This window comes from Dreissena polymorpha, chromosome 6, assembly GCF_020536995.1.
Source record: "Dreissena polymorpha isolate Duluth1 chromosome 6, UMN_Dpol_1.0, whole genome shotgun sequence".
Classification (NCBI taxonomy): domain Eukaryota; kingdom Metazoa; phylum Mollusca; class Bivalvia; order Myida; family Dreissenidae; genus Dreissena; species Dreissena polymorpha.
The window spans coordinates 73,391,520-73,416,512 of NC_068360.1; the positions used below are offsets into that span (position 1 = coordinate 73,391,520).

The window sequence follows — 24,993 nt, forward strand, 5'->3', positions numbered from 1 at the left end:
CCTTTTTTTAAATAATTTAAAACAAAGCACAGTTTGATAACAGTTTCTGTGACTGACATATGACTGATTTATGTTGTGCACGGAAAACCTTTCCATGTTCACAGATAACAAACCAACGAGCATCTGTTGCAGACTGATTTTTTCTAGATCTTGCCAGAGAAAGAATGCACTCACCAATAGAATAACCTTATCAAACAGACAATGCTTTTCACTTCTGTGAGTATTTATTGTCAATGCTTTAACTGTAGACGCAAAAGCTCTGCTCATTTCTCATGAAAGGAAATTTTCCAAGATGTACCCTATAAAATCTTGTGTTGCTAAATTCTTGTTTATCACCAAACTCAATTATACGTGTTGTTTGTAACATATGTGTTCCCGTGAACTCTGTATGCCAGTGTCATAGTACTTAATTTTCTGTCTCGAAACATATGTATGAGAAATGATAGTGCATTCAGATTCAAAAGCGTTGTGTTCTCTTAAATGTTCCGAATACGCAAACCGGAAGCCATGACTAATTATTAGCACCAATTCCTCCCTGCAGTCTAACGCGGGTAGGAGGGAGCTTTAATACTACATTTAAAACGATGTGATTAGGTATAAATTGGTTTAAATGTAAGTAATTAGAAAACAGCTCCTTTTTGCACATCATTGTAACACGGGTTTTTAGCCTAACATATTTTGGGTTGTTTTGTCTGCCTAAAATGGCATGCCCCAGCATGCCGGTGTGTTATTGTGAAGATGAGCATTTTGAGCTACAACAAATATATGTGTTTAATGGTGTGTTGTTTTAACAAAAATTATGAGCTACACCACATATTAAAACGCAATGGTGCAATTAAAGACATGTATTTCCTTATTATAGTTTAACTATGTACTTTTTAATGTCTTATTTATTGAACATTAGCATTGTCTTGGTAAAAATTGGCATCAAACTTAGCATATTTACATGGTACAAAGTATGAATTTATTTCATGTGTAACTTTTATGTTTTCATAGGAAGATATCTCATGGTGTCTTGTGTAATACAAATGAAAAAGGTAGCACACCACCTGCTTGTTAATGGTATATACATTCATTAACTTATTTGTTTAAAAAACTAAAAATATCATCAGAAAACATTCATGACAGCTAACAAATCTAGTTTGGTTTTCTCCCACTGAACTCGTTATTGAGTAAATTTCGGTGCTTAGTTTGGTGTTATTTTTCAATTATTTACATTGAAAGTGTACATGTGGATAAGGGGGCTATAGTGTCTATGTCTTTGCCAGTAAATGTTTGATTTGATAATTTTGTTCGTGTTTCTTGTAGGTCCATTTGAATTTTAAGCCGATCTTTTAATTGCCTTTGTATTGTTATTGTATTTTTGTATTTCAAATGCTAAAACATAGGACAATCACATCTGAATATTGTGCAATTGTTAAGTGTTTTACTCGTAGGATGTCCAATGTTGCTAATAACCTTGTCACTGCCTTTAAAAGTTTACATGTTATAATATTCTGATAATAAAAGAGTGTAAAAGTATTTAAATGACTTATTATAACAATTTAAATGTGTGATAAATAGACAAGTGGTGTCCTTCACTTGAAACATGCTTTATAGATTGTACCTTAAGTGAAGCCCTTTTATCAGTAGGCACTTAAACTCACTGCATTTGGCTGTGCGTATTCATCTGTTGTTACATTATCTAATACTCACGTGTCCGAAGTATCAAATGATAGTTTCATAAAATCACTGTTAACTGTTATCTGAGCACTGAATGTCATTTGACAGTTGAGTTGGTTTTGTTCATTTCGAAATACTTGATTGCTTCACTTTGATATGTATATGTATACGGAAATTGTGATTGCTGGACTGATTAAATACACAAACATTTAAATTGTGTCATTTTCGGGTCATGTATTATTTGTAATTACAGAGATTCAGTGAAATTTCGAATTTAATTGAATTTAGTTTAAAGTTTGGGTTTGTTATCAAAATGTCTTCTCCTGCGATAGCATCCGATGAGGTTAAGGATTGTTTTTGTTCGATCTGTGAAAATCAAGTGGATGCAGATACAAACACGGCTACAGTCCTAATATTATATGTGTGCATTTATAAACAGGTCAGCTTTGTTTAGTTCACTATCGTAACAATATTATTGTACATTATCATGTAATGGATATCTGTTATTACTTGGTATCAGTTGGCACACTTATTCAAATGAAGTACATATTAATTGTACTGTGCAATTGTTTTCATCGGTGTTATTGTACCACACTTCATTTGGAAGTCTTATGTAAAAATAGCAAATGTGTACACAATAAACTGATACCGAATTTGCATTATTAGCTTGAACAAATGATTTTTTCAAACATAAATAATTGATGTAAAATGCTTGCAGGGGTAATATTTTAGGTTTAAGAAAGCATTTTTTTAACATTATATTTTGTATGAACGTATTGGCAACAAGGGGTTTCATGAGTAATTTAATCGGAAATTATTTAAATGTTTTTTATAACATTTTAATAATTCAATGAAGTGTTATTGACTGATAAAACCAATATACTGATTGAAAGGGAATATTTTCTATTAAATGCGTAATGTTTGCCTAAATGTTTTTCAAGCTTTTTTCAAATCTATATACCAATTGACGACTTTTATTAATATAAAGCATTTATGTAATAGACGTTTCAAGATAAAAATAAGCAATACAAGTTGTATCAGATAAATGTCATACATTCCAATATAATTGAGTGACTGAGCTATTGGAATCGATAAAACTATCGGATACAATGTAGAACGATAAACTGAAATATGATTTATTGTTCAATATTTTATGCACTTGAGCCTTAAGGCGTATTTATAAGCATTTATAGACAGTGTTCTTCATCAAAATCAACAAAAGAGTACTTGCTATTCTTCTATGTAATGGTATACAATAATTTCGTGGTAGAATATTCGAGGAAAACATAGAAACGAAAATTTGTCAGCTGAAATGATCCATGTGGTTATTGAAATTACCGACAATATGTCGCTTTTTCCGCAAAACACGCCCAAAAATGTTGGTGTTACTGAATATAACTGGTTGATAAATTAAAGATTGTTATTCTCATTTGGTAAATTGGTGATTTCAAGACTGACTATCTTGAAATATGAAAGCTATTCTGTCGTTTTGCATATGTAAGTCGATGCATCTGTACAATCGTTTTTTTCCGTAACCACTCGTTTAATTGTAGCAGACCAAGTTTGAATCGAAAGTCGTATGTTTTACACAAATATTCTACCACTTTTTTGCTTAATTCTAATACATGAATGATTTAACAGTAATATTTCATTGTTTTCAGCCAGAAACACTGTCTATTACCGCGAACAAAAAAACACACTCTTTGTTTTACGTGTTTTTATTTTCTAAATAGCTTGCATGCGGCATTGCATTGAATGTTCTGAAAGATAAATATCTCCACTTTCTTTATTGGATGATTTCGGACTGTTAAATCCAATTAGAAAAGAACTTTAAAACATTATTTAGACCCATGTTAAGCGAGATAATAAAGTACCACTTTTTGTTCACTGCCAATTTGTGGCACACGAGTTGCCTCCCTTGTTCGATCATGCTACCAACATGTCACACTTAACTATGTATTATTACTAGATTTATTGCATTTATATTCAAGGTGTGTAAGTTAATATTTATTAGAAAGCTTATGTAAAACCATATCACTGCATTGTATATTTACATACTGTAACATTTACGGTAATTCAATGTGTTGATGTAATTCTGTTTAACATAATTGAGGTGTGCTGTGAGTACCAAAGGTGACAAGGTGTACTTAACCATCCTCATTCAGCACGCGCTTCTCACCCTTGCAAATGATGGAACAATCCTGGCTATCTTCGCAGATCCAGGACTACGATGGCCACGTAGTGTACATGTGACCCCTGCAGGTCAGGTGCTAGTATCTGGGCTCCAGTCCTACACTACCCTACAGGTCGACATTGAGAGGATGAGGAAGCTGACATCTCTGGCTACACGGAGGGATGGAGTGGAATACCCATGGTCAGCTTGCTACAGCAACACCACACTCTCTATAATTGTGGTAATTGTGGGACGAGAAGGAAACAACGTCCTTGTTTTCGTAATGAAATAGCTGACTTTAGCATGTGTATAGTATGTGTAGTCTTACGTGTCATACATTACATTGCCCGCGTGGGGTTGTGAATTAGACCGTTTATATCTAACAGTATACAACATGTTCTATAATTAGTGGTATGCGTATTTTTGAACTATTAATTTTGGTCGATAACATAATGTTAAGTAGTTCATTGAACTTCAGAAGTAAATATTATAGAATATAATATGTTATATTGATACATTTATGTGTAAAATCATTATTTTAGCAATGTCTTTTAATTTACAAGTTAGGTTAATCCAGATTTCATCTCACACATTACTCCCAAAGGGTTCACAACCCACCAGCATCCACCCATGACCCAATTCTTAAAGGTTGAAAACAACATTTTTCGTTGTATAACTAAAGCTTGACCAACGGCTGCTGCGTGCTGCGTTCATCGTATTAAATAAAACATCACTCACATACGACATAAGGTCCTAATAGTGACTTAAACAGTAATATATTTGGTATAAAACGCTCAAAAGAACATCAAGGTTTTTGTATTCTAACGTATAATAATCCGTCACACATAAGTTCTGTCTGTGTTCTGCTAAGTTCTATACACCAGAAACCGCGAACGTACCTGCGCTTCATTTAAATTGCGACTATTTATACCTCAGTGCCAGGAAGTTAGCATTATTGGCTGAGTATCTCGAATATTTTCAAGTAAATATTCATACTCAAGTTTGAGTGTAATCTATAAATTATAAGCTTACAATTTGGGGTTCACAGAAGTTATTTTTTTATTTGAGTCTGACTCAAACTTGAGTTTTAGGAGGAATACGTTTTTATTTTATGCTTTCCGGTGGTTTATAGAGAAATATCAGTGAAATAAAACTAATGTTTCACTGTTTTAAACAGTGAAAAATAACAATGTAAAATATCGATATTTTTCACTGTTTCAGTTAGATACCGGCGCTACTTCCCCAATAACCCCATGATGAGCCTCAATTTTAATTTTAATTCAAGGAAAACTAGTCTACTTGCACCTGAAACACACATTTACCTCCCTTATACATAATTATTTCGTCTGCTAAACACTTATCAACAACAATGGATGAATTGGAAAACAATGAAATAAATCTTCTTTTACTCAATTATCTTTGACTTAGATGATTTTTTGAATGTAATTTATGAACAAGATAATGACAGCGCTTTAAAATCACAAGAAATCACATCAGCAGAACCAACAGCAGGAACAGGAACACCAACACAGGAAGATAAAGAACAAAATCTAAAATCAACACCAAAAAGGAATTTCAGATCTGTAAGTGTGGATAGCATTCTGCTTGAAATCGAAAATTTAAATACAAGAAAGAAAACCGACATTGACATCAGACTTTTCAAAACTGTCCTAAACAATCACACAAATGAGGCAAGAAATATTGAGAATATACCTTCCCTAGAATTGAACCCTCTGGTCTGCGATTTTTGTTTTGGATGTGACTAAAAAAGATGGATCAGAGTATGAACCTACATCTTTGAGGCCATTTGTAAGCTCAATCGACATGCGTTGAAGAATGTCAATGAACTACAAGCACTCTTTGATAAATGACCCTGAATTTGCGAAAGTGAGGGGAGTATAAAAAAGTAAGCAAAAAGCTCTGAAACAACAAGGTTATTGAAATACGCCGCATCAAGCCCATGCATTAACAAATGAACATATCTAAGCTCTGTACGCAGCAGAAAACCCTGGGAGAATCGAGCCCAAGAGCTCTATTACACACACTGTGGCTTATATGTAGAATCCAATTTTAGATGAAAACTGGCAAGGAAAGGCACACCTTCTGCTGGAGTGATGTCATTCTTGGAGTGAATTTTAAAACTGGTGAATAATTTAACAACTTTGAAACTGAGCGTCAGACAAAAACCCGTACTGGTGACAATCCTAGGGATATAATGTATTTTTCTATCTTTGAATACAAAACTCTGAAATGATCATTTATATAAAACTGGTAGCGTTTATTAAATATATAAATGGATTTGTTCTTTAGTCAAAATAAAACAAATATGGAGGATATATGTTGGTTTCGGTAGAATATCGATTTTATTTCACGAGTGATCATATAAAATTATTATTTTCACGAGTGGCGAAGCCACGAGTAAATTTCGCCACTCGTGTAAATGCAGATTTTCTATGATCACGAGTGAATTTAAGAGGGTATTTAACAATATAATTCTTTTTGTATTAATATACAGTAGACTTCACCTTTGGTGGAAAATTATTTAATTAAAAAAAAACTTTCATGCAACACACATTTTTACTATTCATAGGGAAGTCATGTCAAGGGCATATGCAGTTCCCGAACAACCTGACAGAGAGCCGGTGCATCTCTACAAGCATTATGCCGACAAACGCCCTGTTGACATGATGACAGAAGACAGCCCGTTATTCTTACCTCCTGGAAACAAGATACAGCAATTCTTGTTCAGGAAGTATATATATATATATATATATATATATATATATATATATATATATATATATATATATATATATATGGGAGCAAACGTAACTCTTCTATGTATATGTGTTACTTTACATTTTTTCATCCAAATGTATGGGTAGTGAAACTTATTTTGTTTTATATAAAGAATACTGTAGTTATTTAAATTTTACATAATCAATTACATTGAGGATATTTATTGGTTTCGGTAGCATATCGAATTCAATTCACGAGTGATCATAGAAATTGATATTTTCACGATAAGTTTTTTTTCTATGATCACGAGTGAATTTAATTCGATTGGAATCTTATGGTGCGAATGCAGCGTGGACACTTTTCTCAGTCAGCGTCAACCCAGTTTGCTAAGCGATGTGCGAAAGACGGACACATGCCAGATCGCTAATATATCCTGCATGGATAGCCTGGCTTAGGCAAGAGAACAACTGGTCGACCATATATCAGCTATTAAGACGGCTGCAATACGTTTTGCTTTAACCAGAATTCATGGGAAGCGGTTGATATAGATAATTACAACTAGGAGCGTGATATACATGCTTAACTTTGGGTGAGATAGGAGAGCATCCGCCAGCTTGACACCGACAGGTGCACACTGAACAATTTCAAAACGCTGCGACGGCAGTCGACTCTGCTTTATATGCGCAACGTAAGGTAGTTGGATTGCAAAGCAACGGTAAACGCTGCACAAGAGACCATTCTGCGCACGCAATCTGACGCTGAATAAACAACTGTTACTTCCTCGCGATCCCCACGTCCATTTGCTTTAGAGATTTATGGACGCCAGTAATGTCCGTAGTATTTTGTGTATAAAATATATTTCATTTTGGTACATTTTTTTTTGTTAAATCTAATTCGATTTTACTAAAAATGATTACTCTATAGTTGATTCCGAGTAATATGACCATCCTCCAATTATGACTGATATAAGAACTTCCTGTTGACTATGATATTTATAGAATAACATGTTACTGCCTGATCTTTTTGTAATATATCAGGCCCGGCTTAGAATAATATAACGGCGAGGCTTGCCGATCCATAATTTTATTCAAGCCAAGCCTGAAATATTACAAAAAGATCAGGCAGTAACTTGTTTTTCTGTTCATCAAACCTCTACGTCCCCGATTTTAAACAAATAATGAACAAAAAACCTCTTACCAGCTGCAGTTTTAGCGGGAAGAATATAACTTTTGTCGTTTGACGTGTTAATAATTACGTCATGAACACACGTGCTTCATATTAAAACAAAATGTTTTTTTGCTGTTTGTGGTGCTTTATGTGTTAAAAATATGTTACATCTTGGTATCATTTTTTGGTCTCGTTGAATCTGATTGGACTTTACTCAAATTGATTACCTAATAGTTTATTCCGAGTAATATGACCATCCTCCACACATGACTGATATCAATGCGGTACTATGATAAAAAGTATATCAGGTAAAGTTATATCAGGCAGATATCAATGCGGTGGTATGATAATTACATATATGTGTGTTCCGTAAATAAAAAATCAAAATACGTTTGAACAAGATGACCAAATCCAATATCTTGTTGGTTTAATTTATACGTTCTATACAATTTTTGATAATCATATCTTCTCAATAAATCTGGGATAACTCGAATCCATACTAATAGATAGACCTTTTTAATTGCAATTGTTGCTTAATTGAATATTGAGTTGTAATCTTTATTTGTGCTTATTACTATTCGTATTATATTAATGGCTAGTTATCAAGTTTTTTTGTAACGGATATTAAACCTGAAGCCTTATTCCTGTTTAACCGGATGGGGTCAAATAAAATAAGTATTTACTAGCATTTAATCTGGATGGCGCTGAACTGTAGTGCGTCATGTATATATATACGAGTCGGACGGAAAAATATATGGAAGAAAAAGGGTTGTATTGTATATAAACAAACAACCGTATGGTGGTCCTTTAGAAATGAGTTTTGTTTCAGTAAATTATGAGTTTTTTTGCAAACCGAACAAGATACTGTGATTAACAGACGGCTATGTTCCAAACAAATACTTAAAATAAGTATGCAAAGCATCATATGGCGCTGTTAACTCATTACACTTAGAAAAACAACACACATATAAAAGGACGTTTGTGATAAAATAGTTAGATCGTATGACCGCTCGCTGTGCTGAAACTTACCTTTGAACACAAAAATACGAAAACCAATATTCTGTATTGATTTTTGTTTTAAAAACAGATACTATATAGAAATGATATGACCTTAATTGATTGTTGACGTGATAAACATCAATTTGTATATTGATCGGTTGATATATTTTTTCTCGCTATTGGAAAGCACACATTTTAATAAAGGAAACTATGAAAACACAAAATAAAAGTACACATGTATATACACTTATATAATATGGAAGATACAGGCATTAATGTCTATACTATGTACCCAAACGTTATATGACACCACAAAAAAGAGAATATGTATTGAAGAATACAATAGAGTAAACACTAATGGAAGATAATAGCACAATATACTACTTACATATTTTACATATTATATTGAACAGGTTGTCCGACATATTTTGATTTGTTTTTCTATCGAATTATTAGGTATTTATTGTTGAACTTTACCCAAATACATTAACATAGCTTTATATAACATGGTTGGGATAAAGCTGTCACCAACAGAAACATTTAAGTCATATTCGTTGATTATTTATATGACGTTATTTTTTGTGGCGTATTGTTTTGGCCTATTGTTCAGAATTATTGTGATTGTTTTCAAAATAGAAACATAAAATGATGAGTTATTAAATACTAGCCGCTTGGTCCGGTTTTCTAAGCCGCGCTAAATAAAAGTATCAGTATTCAACACTTGTACTAACTAAAGCATTCTTTATGAAATATAGTAATGACGTGCTTAAAAAACAAACCTGATATCATTCTTAAATACCTACACTTTACATGCTTATAGACATCACCTAAACATGTTTGCAGCATTCTTTAGCGACATGTTTAACAGAAAGCCTCGTCCCCTTTTACATCGTTCATGTATTGAATGAACGCTATAAATATATTTCATTAACATAGCGACACAATTTCCTGCCATCCTCTGTAATTAAAAAGTCGTGTTTAATTTATATTATTGTTTTCGACAAATTCGCAAGCTATTACCACTAACTCCAGTGGTCCTCTTTCTGTGGATTGTCCATTAAGTGTGTTAGGGCTGAACAAATTTCTTGGAAGGTTATTCTCGTTAATGGTTTTGCGTCCCAACATCTCAACATAAGCTGGTAAATGCTGTTAGGTGTGTTCTCTGGCGCTGGCATCCTATATCCTTGTGTAATAAATCGTGATTTGATTCAAGTATGCGTTTAATAAAATCTTCTAAAAAGTTCTTAAAGGTATACATTTGAAACGATACTAATAAACAAGTATAAACACTATTTAATAGCCTATATTTAAGCATATAAAGTCTGGGTGGTTTTGAGTAATGTGCCAGATTAAAAATGGTATCTTAAAGAAACATTTGACAATAATTATCGGATAGAATCGATTACAAAACCTTGTGACATGCGAGAGATCAAACTTACTATATAAATTCCAAATAAATTCATGCAAATTTTAGAAGAGTGAAACATATTTCAAAACATAATACCTACAGCATGTTAAGTAATACCTTGTTTTACTTTGTCCAATGCTAAGGGATTTGTCCATCCAGGATACGGAATCGTTCCATTAGAAAATACCTCCCACATAATAATACCGTAGCTCCACACCTCACTATTTGTATTGTATTTCCCTGCAAATATTACTTTCTTTAAAACAACACTTAAAGTATTCGGTATTACAAGCAATACACGCAATACTTGAGTTCCTTAGTGGTGAGAACCCCATATTAAGTAGATACTGTGCATTACCTTAAGATTAAAAAAAAACACTAACTATAATATTAATATCTGTATTAATATCATCTGACATTTGACCTCTGTGTAGTACTCACGTCACAACTAGTATGTATGCCACGTTTCGATATCATATAGTATGCACACGTATGTACTTGGGTGGGTCTTGTAATTGCCCACGTCTGTCGTGAGTTGTTTTTCGCTAATCGATGTTAACATCTTTGAATACACTATATTAGTCGTATGATTTGACTAATCTTTATCATTGTGCGGGTAAAATCACTAGGCTAGTAGCTACAATTTTAAACGAACACTGTATATTGATGTGTCTTGATTCACTTTGCAATCTTTGTATGTATCTCTGTAGACCTTGCTGTCAAGGATAACCCATGAAAGTGCAATGACTGATTTCCAATGGGCTCCTTCGGTTTTGCGGAAGAGACAGCAAGCAGAAGAGACAGTATTGGATACAAGGAATCCGGGTGCGATACCCAAGCTCTTTACGAATAGATCCCTTGGTTCTTTTACGTGCTCACTGTATAGCACCAATACACGCGAGAATTACTTGGGTTTCATACCAGTACATCTCTAGTTGGATGGAAAACACGTGAAGCATTGCTGCAATTTCCAGTGCCCCGGCCGGGAATTGAACCGGGGACCTCTGGATTTGTAGAACAGAGTGTTACCTCTCGACCACCGCACCACCCAATCTTAGATGCAGTTTTATATTATTCCGAGATAAGGGATACATGTTTTAGGAATTTTTTTTTGTGGAATTGATAAAACATTGTGATCTTAAGAGTGTTCATGACCAGTATATTGATTGTAATAATAAGTACCTCTCTTTCTAACTGCCATGTTGTTCTTCAATGAAAAATAATATTAATCGTGGTACTCGTCATAGCTTTAAACAACTTTCTCCATCACTCCAGAACCATGTGTAAAGATGTGCGGTTCTGTCCACATATAAGGGACAATACATTTTCGGAAGTGTGTGTGTATTTACGTCCACGCTTAGAAATGGCATTAATGAAAATCTTAACGACTTGATCGAGTAGCTTAGGTCACAAACGCTAAACTCAAATAAAAACAATTATAAAACAAGTAAATCAGTTCTAGTTTAGACGAGTGCGTGGGTTGTATAAGGATGATTATTAAAAATGAAATTATCTTCTGCTATAGATTGTCATGTTTAGTTGCATACAGTTGGAAAAACTTCATTTAGCAATTAACTTATGTGTGCCAATTTTCGCCTGATTCTCTAAGCACATTAAATGCTAATTGATACAATTAAGAGATGTTTTACCTATATTATTGTTGATATTTTGGTAGTGCTGTTCTTTGTTGTTCGTGTTCATAACTTGTTTGTTAATCTTAACATAAGCGTGTAGTCGAGGGATATACAGATCTTTGAGCATTTGCACGTCTTGAGCAAAGAAACAATTCATTAATTGGTGACGTCATCGCTTTGAAAATGAATATACCATAGCAAACATACTAACATCTTTTGGATGTATGACATATTTGATAGCATTATTAGTGTATTTCTGACAGTATTCAAAGTATTGAATTGTAGTCCGGCCTGATGCGTGTTGATACCCCCACAAGTGATTCGAACAACTTGCCACAGTTGTCTCCTTAGGCTGACGAAGGGTTTGCAACCCTAGTCTCGTTTACATAGTTTCGTCAATTAGATTTATAATCCTATTATAACTGAAACTGTTGTTATAACGCTGATTTAAGTATTTAAGTGCGCATAAATTAATTAAACAAAAGCTAAAAGAGCTTAAGCAAACGATTTAATAAATCAATACGGTTATTGCCGAAAAAATATTGTATATATAAATATTGTACTCGTGTATTATTATATACATATATTTTGTTCTCGTGTTTTTATATACGTTATATCAGGTAATTAAATACAAGAAAATTACTCCAGCCTTTTATATACGATGTAACCATGTAAACTGGACATTTATAAATGTATCGGTTAAAGTGTTTGATACAATTTAACAGATATTGTACTAATTTATAATTTACAACATTTTTTCATCCACTTAATTAAAATGTATATCAATGAAAATACACGTGTCATCACATTGTGTTGTAGGTTATTTATATAATTAACTGACTAAGAAATCGGGATGAGTTGCATTAATTACATTAAATTGGATGATTTTATCAGCGTGGCAGCCGCTTATGTGCTTAACAAGCATACAGTTGTCCATAGTCTGAGGAAAAAACTTCTTTGGCATGCCTGAATGCTCATCCATGGACAAAACGGTAAGCGTTAAAAGTTAAAACAAACACACAATTTGATGGATTGTCACGTGCAAGTGACCAATTTAGACAGCACATTATTATTTTAGCGTTATTGCATAATTTGTAATATAGGATAACGTGTGCATTTTTTTCGAAGTTAACGAGGTCCTTTGACTTGAAACATTACTAGTGTGATAGTTGGTGGTTGTGAGGTGAAGTGTGTTCACAATGTTCGCGACCTTGGGGTGCATATGTCAAGTACCTTAAATTTTGATCTGCATATTCGTAAGAAATGCCAAGTCGCCTAGTGCCAGTTAAGAAACTTGCGGTGTATCCGTAAACATTTGACACAAAAATCCACTGAAATGAGTGTTCATGATCTAATTCATTCCAATCTTGACTTCTGTAATGGACTCTTTGATGACATTCCGGCATATCAGCTGAACAAATTACAAAGAATTCAAAACAATGCTGCCAGGTTAGTAACCTGCACATCGTATGAAGAACGTAGTTCCGACTTGCTAAAACGATAACATTGGCTGCCAGTACAGGCAAGAATAATGTTCAAGGTACTTGTCATTGTTTTCCGGGTCGTTAAGGGCACTGCGCCAATTTACCTCCGATCGATGTTTACACATGCACAAGGCAGCTACCGCTTGCGATCATCAGTTGGCATCAAGCCCGTGTGCCAAGGCATAGAAGAAAGATCGCCGACAGGTCACTTGCAGTGGTAGGACCGAAATGGTGGAATGTGCTTTCCGGACATTTGAAATCGGCTGACTCGGAAACAACATTTAAGAGCAACCTCAAAACCTACCTATTTGAGCGTTTCCATAACACTTAGATGCATTCATGTAACCTGCAAGCTCACTAGAGGATATCTCAATCTGTGTATATAGGACGTTTTTGAAGCGCAATATAATATTTATAGTTTTTGCGCTATACAAGTGTATTTGTATTTGTAAGTTACATTATGTGTGGACACGGAGTGAGCCCCAGCACTCCGACCTTATTATTTTACTAGTCTCCCGAAAGTTTGACACATGTTTGAATGATAACTCTAATGTTCAGCTAATGAAACTGAAAGTGTTTTTTTAAATGTTGGAGGGGTCTTGTGTCGTGTATGGAAGCCAAAATTCTTAAAGGAATACCCAACCAATCCGGTATGGTGACAAAGAACCAAACTCACATCTGTCTGGAACGAGAATTGAACCCGGGTCGCCTAGATGAGAGCGACTGTAACAACCACTGCGCTAGCCAGACAGCCTCAACAAGCACGTATCAGTTCATATGCTGGGATAACTCTAAATTGGGACCTTAAGCCTCTGCAATATTGACACTTTACTTTTAAAATCTAATACAAAGCTATATGCACGGATTATATAATACACGTGACGTCATCAGCTGCAAACACTTGCTAGTGTATAGGCTTGGAAAACGCTTAGTTGGGACATGTGTATATGTTGAATCTGTGGACATGTCGGTCATCGCATTTTCGTCGTTTTATAAACTTGTGTAATCCCGTTTTGTAAAGTAAGCAAACAAACAACTGAATAAAATCATGTATTTTGAATTGTGTATTTCGCTCTATTCCAACATTAATAACTACTACTTGCGAACGTTCATGAAACGTGCTTTTTACCAAACTGTTAGGTTTTAATGAAGTGATAATTGTTCTAAGTTTGATATATTATATTTCTTATACATTATACATGTTTGCACACGAAGCATCTAACCATTAAACACGAGTATGATTTCGGCCGGTTTTCAGTTTGGCAATGTATCACAAACCATGTACCATGCTTTCATAAGCTGTGTATCGTGTTGGAGGAATCCCTAATTCATTAAGGGAAAAATTTCATTATTCGTTTACCGTCCTGGAGCGTTTCTGGTGACGTCCACTTGATAGGAAATTTGTATGTTCCACAAATATCCCACTCGTCTGCCTCTATCGATTTGGCGAAGTTAAAGATCTTCACGACTTGATTATCACCAACCATGCAGCTGGCAGCTCTAAGGTCCCTGCGAGAATGAGAAAAGCCTAAAAATCAGTAGCAGCATGACCATTATAATATAATGTCATAATAAAAAAACATATTCCACACTTTTATATATTCGTTAGTTCAATTAACGTCACAAATAAATACACACAATTCATCAACTCAAACACTCACATGTGAAGGCAGCGATTGTTCGAAAGGTACACCATGCCGTTGGCGACGTCAAGACAAATGTTGGCCTTCTGTATATTTGTCATATTCTTGCCGTTTTCCATGAGGTAATCCCGAAGAATTCCGTCTAAAAGATTGTATATGTATTATTTGCACGCAATTCATAGGTCAATGAATTTTTACAGTATTCTAAGTAACACATATTGTATCTGCTAAAATGTAAAGTATTGTGTTTTTTGTTCACAATTATACCTGAAAATTGCTCCATAACTAGCATAACCGGTTTTCTCTGAGCAGCAATACCAATAAGCTTCACGATGTTTTTGTGGTCGTATTGCATTAACAGTTTTCCCTCTGTAGCAAGCGTCTTTCCTTGTTCTTCCGATATTGTTTCAAAACAGGCTTTTACGGCGATGGCTCTATTTGATTCTTTAAGCACGCCTTTATAAACTTCAAAACAAGTGCCCTGAAAAGATTATACCTCATGGGTATTAGTTCATAAAAAGTAACACGAATTGCTGAACCGCCCTATTCCCTTAGTAAGTAAAAACTATCTGAAACGGATCAAAACTGACATGCCATTCAGGGAGCTAAGACTCGTCTCTATTTTCACAATGATTATCACATTGTTTGATTTATATATACTATACATATTCTGAATCTTATACATAATAATTTGTTTAAATGACTGTTCTTATTATACGTAAATTATTTTCTAATTTACTACAGAACGTATAAAATAAAGCATATTTATATAATTACTATATGCAATGTTTCATATGTAGTTTGTGTTTCCTTTTTTATTGATGATTATCTTTATATTTTAATAATTAATCAACTTATTTATTTATTAACTTTATTAACGGTATGTGACGATGAGACTTAAACCACATTTCATACTTTCAGTATATAAGTATGTAACCAGCTTCAAGTGAGGTTAAACAGTAGGGTATATCGCTCAAAGTTTGAACTCTAACACTATTTTAGCGTCAGTGACTTCAAGTGTATTCGTAACAACAACTTGTTCAGATCTACATTGTACTACTATATTCTGATTCTTAATCGTTTAAGTGATTGACATTTTATGTTTTTTTCATAAGCCACAAATTGCCCGTTCTCGGCTTTAATTATTCTAGACAAGTCAGCATAGATCAAGCATGTGAGCTAAATCTTGTCAGAGCAGTTAGACCTTATAAATGATGATGTGTTATATTCAAATATATTATCATATAAACAGTCAAATACACAAATTCAGGAACATTTTACGAATACATTTGTACAATGTCTAACGAGGTGAAGCATTGAAATATTTAATAATTCATTTAGCTATATTTTATGTATATCTTGATGTTATTTGAGTTAAACTAAAGTATTATAACATTCATACTTAAACCAATTAACAGTATATTATTGTCAACAACGACAACAACGACAAACACAATACATTTGAAGCTGGGCTCAATGTGGAAATTGTATTTATAATAAATTTCCGTCATAACTATTAACGGCTATGAAGAGCAAGATGATAAAGCATTATCGAGGATAAAGTTTAATTATAAAGAAATTGATCTTATGCCACTTGTACATGCACTTACAGGGAAGACGTAATGAAAATATTGGTATATAAATGCTCCGAAATAGAGACAGTGTTCCTCAAATGGGATAAGCTGTATAATTATTTTAATAGAAATGTTTGTTCTTCAGCTTCTCTTACAGACATGATATAACGCATGTTTAATATTAAAGCCTCACACTTTGCCTCTTACCTTGAAATGAAATACATGTTGATCAATACATATAGGTGCAATTTGAAAGTGTGCAAAATTGTCATTAAATCTATAGCCTAGTAAGCAAGTAACTTTATTGTCAATCGGTACCGATTTTGAAACCGAAAGTAGGATTTCTTTAAGTATACGTTCATTTTGACTAACGCGATTTTTTTCAAGTTTCACAGCGCAAAAAAGACGTAAGACACAATTTTTTATTTTTCATTTAGGTCGTTTACCCGCCAGGTACAGTTGGGTATGTGATAACAATCCAATTGAAGTCGTAATTTATTTTCAATAACATTGGTATCGTACTGTCGAGTAGCGGCGCCCATATACGGGCTACAAAAACGCTGTCGGCAAAAGCGCTTCGGGCGATGAACTCATTATTAAGTATTACGAAATCGCTAAATTCTTAATTATGGTTGCGATACTTGGGGATTTACTGAGGCGGATAATATTTAACGTGTACAGCGTAAATTCTGTAAATGGCTTCCTAATGTAAAATCTTCTGCACATTCAAATGCATTGTATTCCGAAGTTGGAATATATCGGTTGTAAATGTGCCGTTATTTGCAAAAAGTAAAATATTTTGTCAAACTTTACGACTTTAAGTATGTCAATTGTATTTTAAACAATATTATTCGTTAACAATGCGAAGAAGCATTACACGTTCTAAATAATGGGCATAGACAGTCCGAAACCTTCTTACAAGAATCTGGTTTTAACGACGTTTGATATATATCCAGAATCTGTTCATATAAACACCTGTACTCCAAGTTTTCGAAACCGTTAAAAGATATTTTGATTTCAAATTGGAGAACGGACGTTAATGAAAGTGTATCATTGTACCTTAATAAAGAATTAAAACCTGTTTTTAAACGATCAGTTTTCTAAGATACATTGGACAATTCGATATTCAAAAATATTATTGCAAAAATAAACGAATATGTAAACAGTGTTCATTGAACGAAATTGAAGATGAAAACCATTTCGTACTGTTATGTCGTTTTTACGACAATTTGAGAAAGATGTATTTGCCTAACGTTTACAAAAGAAGACCAAGAATGTTTAAATTTGTGCAATTATTGAATGAACCTAAAACAACTGTACAATTTTATCTAGCTAAGTTTTTGCATCAAAGATTTTTAACTTAGGGCTAAAAATATATATGTTACATTATTTTTCGATGTGAAAGGATCTTTTCAAAAGTACATATACTTTATTTTTTAAATGTGAATTGTTCAAGTATGAAATTTTAATACTCTTTGCAAATTAAGAGCCATCTCATATTGTTCTTGTAATCTCATATTAAGCCATGCTAGTATATAACTGATGTACTGTATACAATGACATGTATTGTTGACGCATTGACATTGTTTTTTTCTGTTCATAGTGTTGTGACGATGAGCTGTATATACTTAAGTCGTGAAAAACATTATGGTCTGTTATATCGCAACGCCTTCCGAAGGGGTTTAAACAAAGAAAATATCAGTAAGTTCTGGGCATATAATATACACAAACTATCCTTAAATTAACATACACGATTTTAAAAGCCTATGAAAATATGAAATCCAATTATCGAATCGTGTATAACGCTGTTTTCGACTCCGCCGGAAATTGCCGAGTAGAGTTTACAATACATATTATATAAGAAAGTTTGAGATGTATTGATGCCCTCGAATAGCATTTTATAGAATAAGGACGAGGCCGTTGCTATGTTAAGACCGTGAAAGGACAAACATTTTTAATTATGAGTCCCATGTAAGAACGTCTTTCAATAACGCCTACTAAAACTAAGAACAAAATGAGTGTTTGATCGAAACATTAGATAAGATACATACAGACCCAAGCTGATAAGCATAAATATATTTGTATTTGTTATGTCCATGGTGAGCGGGTTCGTTTAATTAATTTTTGTTTGCAATATTATATTGGTTTTCTAAATTTTATTTTGCAATTTGTATCTTCATGAGAAATATATAGCGATTGGAAGAAAATGTCTATTGACAGTTCACAGAATAGCCATGCATATCAAGTTGAAACCCCCTAAATTAGATCCTTTTTGAACCGGAATCCTCTCCAAACCAGACATTTTTCCGGTCCCGTTTTATTCCAATATATATTAATATGCTTAACATATTTCCAAAACCGGAATTCTATGCATTCCGGAAGCACGTTTTTTTTATTATATTTGCGTATGCACATACATGTACATGTACATAAATTAACTCCTAAAAACAGTAATTGGCCTTTGTTTTTTTGCAACTTCATTGCTGTGTAAAAATTGTTTGCAATGCGGATTGAAGTGTCATAAAATAACAACACTAAATAAATCTTACTGTTAAAATCGCATTTAAATATAAAGAGAGTTCGGAACACACATTTAACTTGAATTGAACATTCAAATTTAGCTTGCAAAGTTTAACATCGAGTATTTTTTTTTAATCTGTTCGATGCACTCGTAAAGGATCATCACGTTTGTTAAAACATATTTACAAACAAACCTTTGCTATTTGTAAAACATTAAGCGCTTTTAATAATATATTCCCCCTAGCTATGCATATGGAAATATGTTTATTCATGTGTTGTAGACTATATGTTACTAAGTCACGTTGCGACAAACAAGTGGTACTATAGGTTGCACTTGAATCAAACATAATTTATGGATTATCTTAGTTGTACAGTGGCTTGACAGAGAAATACCGTTTACATGCAATATATGGTATTTCATAACTTGATTCATTAAACGTTAACTGTCATATTAACACCCCATTTTTAATTTGTATACCATAAACAATGTTTATCATGGAAACAAGTATAGTTTTTTCTGTAAATCGTACTCCTTTATACATATACTTTACAAATACTCTTCGGACACTAAGATCAGAATATATCCCTCTAAACCGTTATCCTTTCTAAAACAGACTAATGACACGGTCGATTAAGAGAGTCTCCAATGTTTATATATATGTAAATCTTGTTGGCAAAGCGACTGCATTATGCACAGTATAACACATTTTTTAAATAAATAGTATGTTGACACTTAAAGATTCAAAATGCTCCAAAACGACGAATATTTCGTAAATTAAAGGTTCAAACATGCAAAAAGTGTTCCTTTTAGCAATAGCCATAATTGCAAAGCTACATTTGGTCTGTTAACATTAATTCAACGAGAAACAAAATACTCGTTTTCATTTTGTGTGAGACAATATATTATATTTGAATTGCCCGCGAACTTAACGAGCGAATGCGAGATTGGCTTAGTGCAGCGTCGGATTCAGGACGTATTTCTCATAAATAATGATGTTAAATTTGCCCGTTATGTACTGGAGTTTGAAAAGTAGGTCACTTGTATTTATTTATAACTTGTTTACATTTCAAAGGTCATTCCTTTGATTACAAGTATTATATTATCTTTCAGAAGTTTATAAGTTCAAACAGCTTTTACTGTATTGCTTTGTATATGCTAATGAAATGGTGTGTATGCAATCGCGTGAACGTGCCTCAACACATAAAGTATCCACATTATCGCAAACCAAATGATTCCGATCCTGACTCGAGATAATCCTTTAAACGAAACAAGATGACATCGCGAAACTATTTCTAGATACTTAAAATTGAAGAATGTTTGTGTTTTAACGTTTTCAAACCAATGCTAATTATTTTTGGGTCTTCCTATTGTAATAATTCATCGCATGGAACTTTTTGTTGTTGTAAGTTTAAATATAGCATGCTAGTATTTGGCAGTGTTTATGGCTATGGATTTAATGTTTTATTTAAAAACGTTAAAAACATATCAGCAAAACCTTTAAAAAGATATTTTTTCCGAATACCCTATTAATATTTTTCACTACATTTGGCATGAACAACTGAAACGCCGTATCATTTGATTTACGTGATGACATCCCAATGATAAACATAACCAACATAGGTGTGAATCTCGTCGGAGACTATTTTAGGTTAAATACTTGAGTATTGGCTGTTCTTATAGTGTATTACCAAATTTCAGTAAATGCATGTATTTGCGCTTAAGCAGAGCAATATAATTAGGAAAATTACTTAAAAATATTATATTCATAAAACTTGAAATCTAATACCACTGTTGGATGTGATGATTTGCATGAACAATAAGTCATGTTTGCTCTCTAATTGGCCAATATCCGGTGTTAGCCAGTGATACCGGTAATGTAAAAATAACGTGTGTTTTTTTAAAGTCTACATCTTTTGTTTTCATTACAACTCTTTGTTTACCAATGATGAACACGTTTCAGATAATTGCCGAAGTACTTGAGCATGTGCACATTCCAAAATAATGTGTTTATCAAATAGTAACGTAATGACCTACTTTGGATAAATATTCAAACAGTTAAGACACCTGCATAAATCATAAAAAATAAATAATTAATTTAGTCAAAAAGCCAAACTCAAGCGTTAGTCAGTGTGTTTTACTCCGTTTTAAATTTTGTTTTTTGTTTCCAATCATTTTAACGACAAACAGACAATTTTATGTAAGCGTTCACACCGTCAAACATGTTTGTTTACAGTTGTAATGCGTAACTTGTGCGCATGTTCTTTTCACATGTCCACATTTGACGTTTTGCACACGTTTTCTTCGCGTGTTTGACCTACATTTATAATCACATTTCTATAAGATGAGTACGGACACGCCACACAGCCAAGGATATAAGTTTCACAATTTTTTGTTGTCGCGGGGTCCGTTAGGGTTTCGCATGTATCTTATAGGCTAGAATATGTTATGGACTTAAACGTTTATCTTAATTTTATCAACAACATACACCTAAGAAACGGTCCTGCACACAATGTTAGTAATGCTCACATAGTGTTGCTTTGCGAGGCTTTCATTTTTCGTAAATAATTCCTCTATTAGTTTTGTGTTTTGTCAAATACATTTCCGACAATGATTATATCGTATAATGCATATTCATCAGATGTACGTTACGGGGCATTTAAACTGTATACCACTATTTCTTCCAAAAAACTGCACAACTATGATCTGGAATAGGATGCTTATGTTAAATGGCTGTACTTTTGCCGTTTGTTTTTAAATTGTGTGATATTTTGAAATAGCTTTTACTGTGAGGTGTGGTTTTATATGATTTATTAATGTCTACGTCGAGTGCACACGGTTTTTGAGGACGGACAGTTGACAGTTGACGGCAGTAGATGTAAATATCGTTGTCTTTTACCATCTGCATTTGTATATTGTTCTTATCGTTGTATACGTGAGCTGTCAGTGAATTGCTTCATAAGTATCCTGATTGTATTTCTGTCTCTAGACATTCTGAGACAAAATATAATTTTGAACTTACCTACGCTTTTATCGATCACTTGATGCTTATATTTACATTAAATTCTTACTTACAATTCGTATAACATCACATACGGAGAGAGGTTCAGAAACACAAATTTGCTAGCCAAATTTAAAATTTGGTTAGATATTGGTACTATATATATATATATATATATATATATATATATATATATATATATATATATATATATATATATATATATATATATATATATATATATATATATATATATGTGTGTGTGTATTTCGTAATAATTCGGTAATTGGATAGCCATTTAATGGATTTATTTTTTGAGTTGATTACTTTTTTAATTGAATAACTATGTTATAAGCAAAATGTTATTTACATTTATGTTGTGTTGTGAATTTAATCAAATATTAGCAAAAGTTTACCTATTTTTATGAATGTAATAATTAATTAAAGTGGAAACACGACACGCTTCCGGGATTGTTTTTGTAAAAGGGGCGGGGGCTTAACCACTCGAATGAGAAGAATACTGACATCAGCTGACATTAACAATGTCGCGAAAAAATAGTTAAGGAAACACTACCTTTCTTGTAGTAAGGAGAGTAACTATTACCATCATTTTAAGCGGACCAGCTAATGACTGTCTTTGAGCTAGTTGTATTGTAATTGTGCGGGATGGCGTTTACAAGTATCACTTTAAAAACCTATTTATAAAATGTGACCTATTTATTCGACATACTGGAACTATTTATAGCTGCCGTACATAACTTCTCAATAATTATCCTTCTATTGTTTCATTAATATGATATTTGGGAAGATGTCATTTAAAAAATTGCGGATGGACGACGGCAGATCACCGACAGATAGTGCTACCACAACACGTTCACTATAAAACTAACAACAATATTTACAAATATATTAAGTTCTGTATGTTATAGCTATTGTGTCGCTTGTCTGAATAAAACAATACAGGACAGTAACAAAATATCCTATCCATATAATTCCTCAGGTTCTTCGTTATTCCTACAATAATGAGGGGACCAACCTGCTTTTAGAAAGATTGCAGACAGCAATGACGGTTGACGAATCCTCAAAAAGAAAACACATCAACTGCAGTTGTTGTGAACATAATTATTTGACAGGTTCGTCAAAGCTGAGCCGAATATCACTCTGAATGGTATAAAGTATAAGTTATATTTCCGCAGCCAATTGGAGTTGTCAAAGTAAAACCAACAGGATATGTCAAAAGCACATATATGAACCCGTAATGGAACGAGGATAGACCAAGTAGTAGCCATTTGAATTGAGGTGAAACTCAATTTGGCTTAGCGAATCATGATGTAACGTAACGAAACGCATATGAACAATAAGTGATATATTTGTTCATGGAGAAGGAGTGGTAAATATTTATTTAAATCACTTAACACCGAATATCTGATATATTTATTCGAAAGTATTCATCTGATCATAATAAATCAATTAAAAAAATATATAGTATTTCTGTAATCGTTAAAGTGTAGTCCCATTTAAATGTTGTACATTTATCAAATTCGGAATAGTAGAAACACGTCATAACACGTCATAGAGTATCTTGTCATAGACTTTATGAAGATGATAGATTTTATAAACACGGAATATACAAAAACATTAAAATTATTGATTAATTTATTGTTAAAACTTAGACAATGAAAAAAGAACTATATTACGATTTGTTTCTCTCATGTTATAACGAGTGTGTTTGTTAGTTTAAACGAATACTCTTTTTTTGAATTACATTATACTTAAACGAAATGTTACTAGCGTGTTATCTGCAATTGGTGTGTTAAACATAACTTTTCAAAAGAAGTTGTTTAACTTTGTATTGCATGAATTATTCTGTATGTGCTTAAACGTCAGTAATCCCGCCTGGGCATGTTGATTTTAGCTACTCGAATACTCATGGACAAAATGTCATACGTATTATAAACCATTAAAATTCTCTACGGAGCACATATCAAAACTACGCAATGCTAGATTGTTACCGAATGGCAAGTATTAATTGCATCTTCTTGTGTAGAACTTTCTTAATCTATTCATGGCGGAAGACTTTAAATATGTTTCGCGGCTGGTGGTGCTATTATGATGATGATGATGATAATGATGATGATGATGATGATAATAATAATGATGATGATGATGATAATGATGATAATGATGGTGATGATGATGATGATGATAATGATGATGATGATGATGATGATGATGATGATGATGATGATGATGATGATGATGATGATGATGATGATGATGATGATGATGATGATGATGATGATGATGATGATGATGATGATGATGATGATGATGATGATGATGATGATGATGATGATGATGACGATGATGACGATGATGATGACGATGATGATGATTATGATGATGATTTATTTCGCAAATACGATGTTCTATCCCACATATATTTTAACTAACACATCATTATGATAACATTTGTTGCTATTAGAAAAGTAAGTCGTAGTTTCGATAAAGCAGGTCATAATAACGAAATAAGTGCAATACAACTTTATGCCTTTCGGCATGATTTTTCCAATGTGTTCATGTATACTATATGAAGGATAATAAAATGCATTCGTGTTGTTAACTCTCGTTTAACTGATTAAACTCGTTATGTTATTTCTGTGTGAGTTTCACTCTGGGGAAAGCAGCTATGCAACGTATATGTTTTCGCCGATAACGGCGTGTTCAAGAACTCGATCGTGTACCATATATCAGTATCTAAAGATACTAGAATATACCATCTGTGTAAGCATACATATATCAGAAAAAAATCAAGTAAAAATGTTTCTACTCCTTGTAAAATATGTAAACATTGTTTATATGTTTTACCGACAATAATACAATATACAACTGATGATAAAAATATCGTGATCTTGTGAAATGTGACTATTTTATTCGCCGTAAGTTGAATGTAACAATGTTTGTACATTCGGTTACATTTACGTGAGGTAT

General features: G+C 33.1%; 2 protein-coding genes across 6 annotated transcripts in view; one reads left to right on the plus strand and one right to left on the minus strand.

Moving 5' to 3' along the window:
- The first annotated feature begins 1,767 nt into the window (after positions 1 to 1,767).
- Positions 1,768 to 6,171, plus strand: LOC127836564 (uncharacterized). 2 transcript variants are annotated; one of them, XM_052363224.1, is made up of 3 exons: positions 1,768 to 2,101; positions 3,828 to 4,076; positions 5,057 to 6,171. In XM_052363224.1, the coding sequence occupies exons 1-3, from the start codon at positions 1,976 to 1,978 to the stop codon at positions 5,090 to 5,092; spliced, it is 411 nt and encodes a 136-aa protein (XP_052219184.1). In that variant the 5' UTR covers positions 1,768 to 1,975; the 3' UTR covers positions 5,093 to 6,171. The 2 variants fall into 2 exon arrangements, with proteins under 2 accessions (XP_052219184.1, XP_052219183.1); XM_052363223.1 differs by lacking the exon at positions 5,057 to 6,171 and having other exon boundaries at positions 3,828 to 5,012.
- Positions 6,172 to 8,899: 2,728 nt separating this feature from the next.
- Positions 8,900 to 24,993, minus strand: part of LOC127836555 (tyrosine-protein kinase Fer-like) — a 292,136-nt gene continuing 276,042 nt past the window's right edge. For all 4 annotated transcript variants that reach the window (XM_052363210.1, XM_052363211.1, XM_052363209.1 and 1 more), the window contains exons 4-8: positions 15,177 to 15,390; positions 14,928 to 15,051; positions 14,627 to 14,775; positions 10,266 to 10,388; positions 8,900 to 9,923 (exon numbers count right to left, since the gene is read on the minus strand). In XM_052363210.1, the coding sequence (XP_052219170.1) occupies positions 9,763 to 9,923; positions 10,266 to 10,388; positions 14,627 to 14,775; positions 14,928 to 15,051; positions 15,177 to 15,390 (771 nt within the window). In that variant the 3' untranslated portion in view covers positions 8,900 to 9,762. The remainder of the gene's footprint in view (positions 9,924 to 10,265; positions 10,389 to 14,626; positions 14,776 to 14,927; positions 15,052 to 15,176; positions 15,391 to 24,993) is intronic.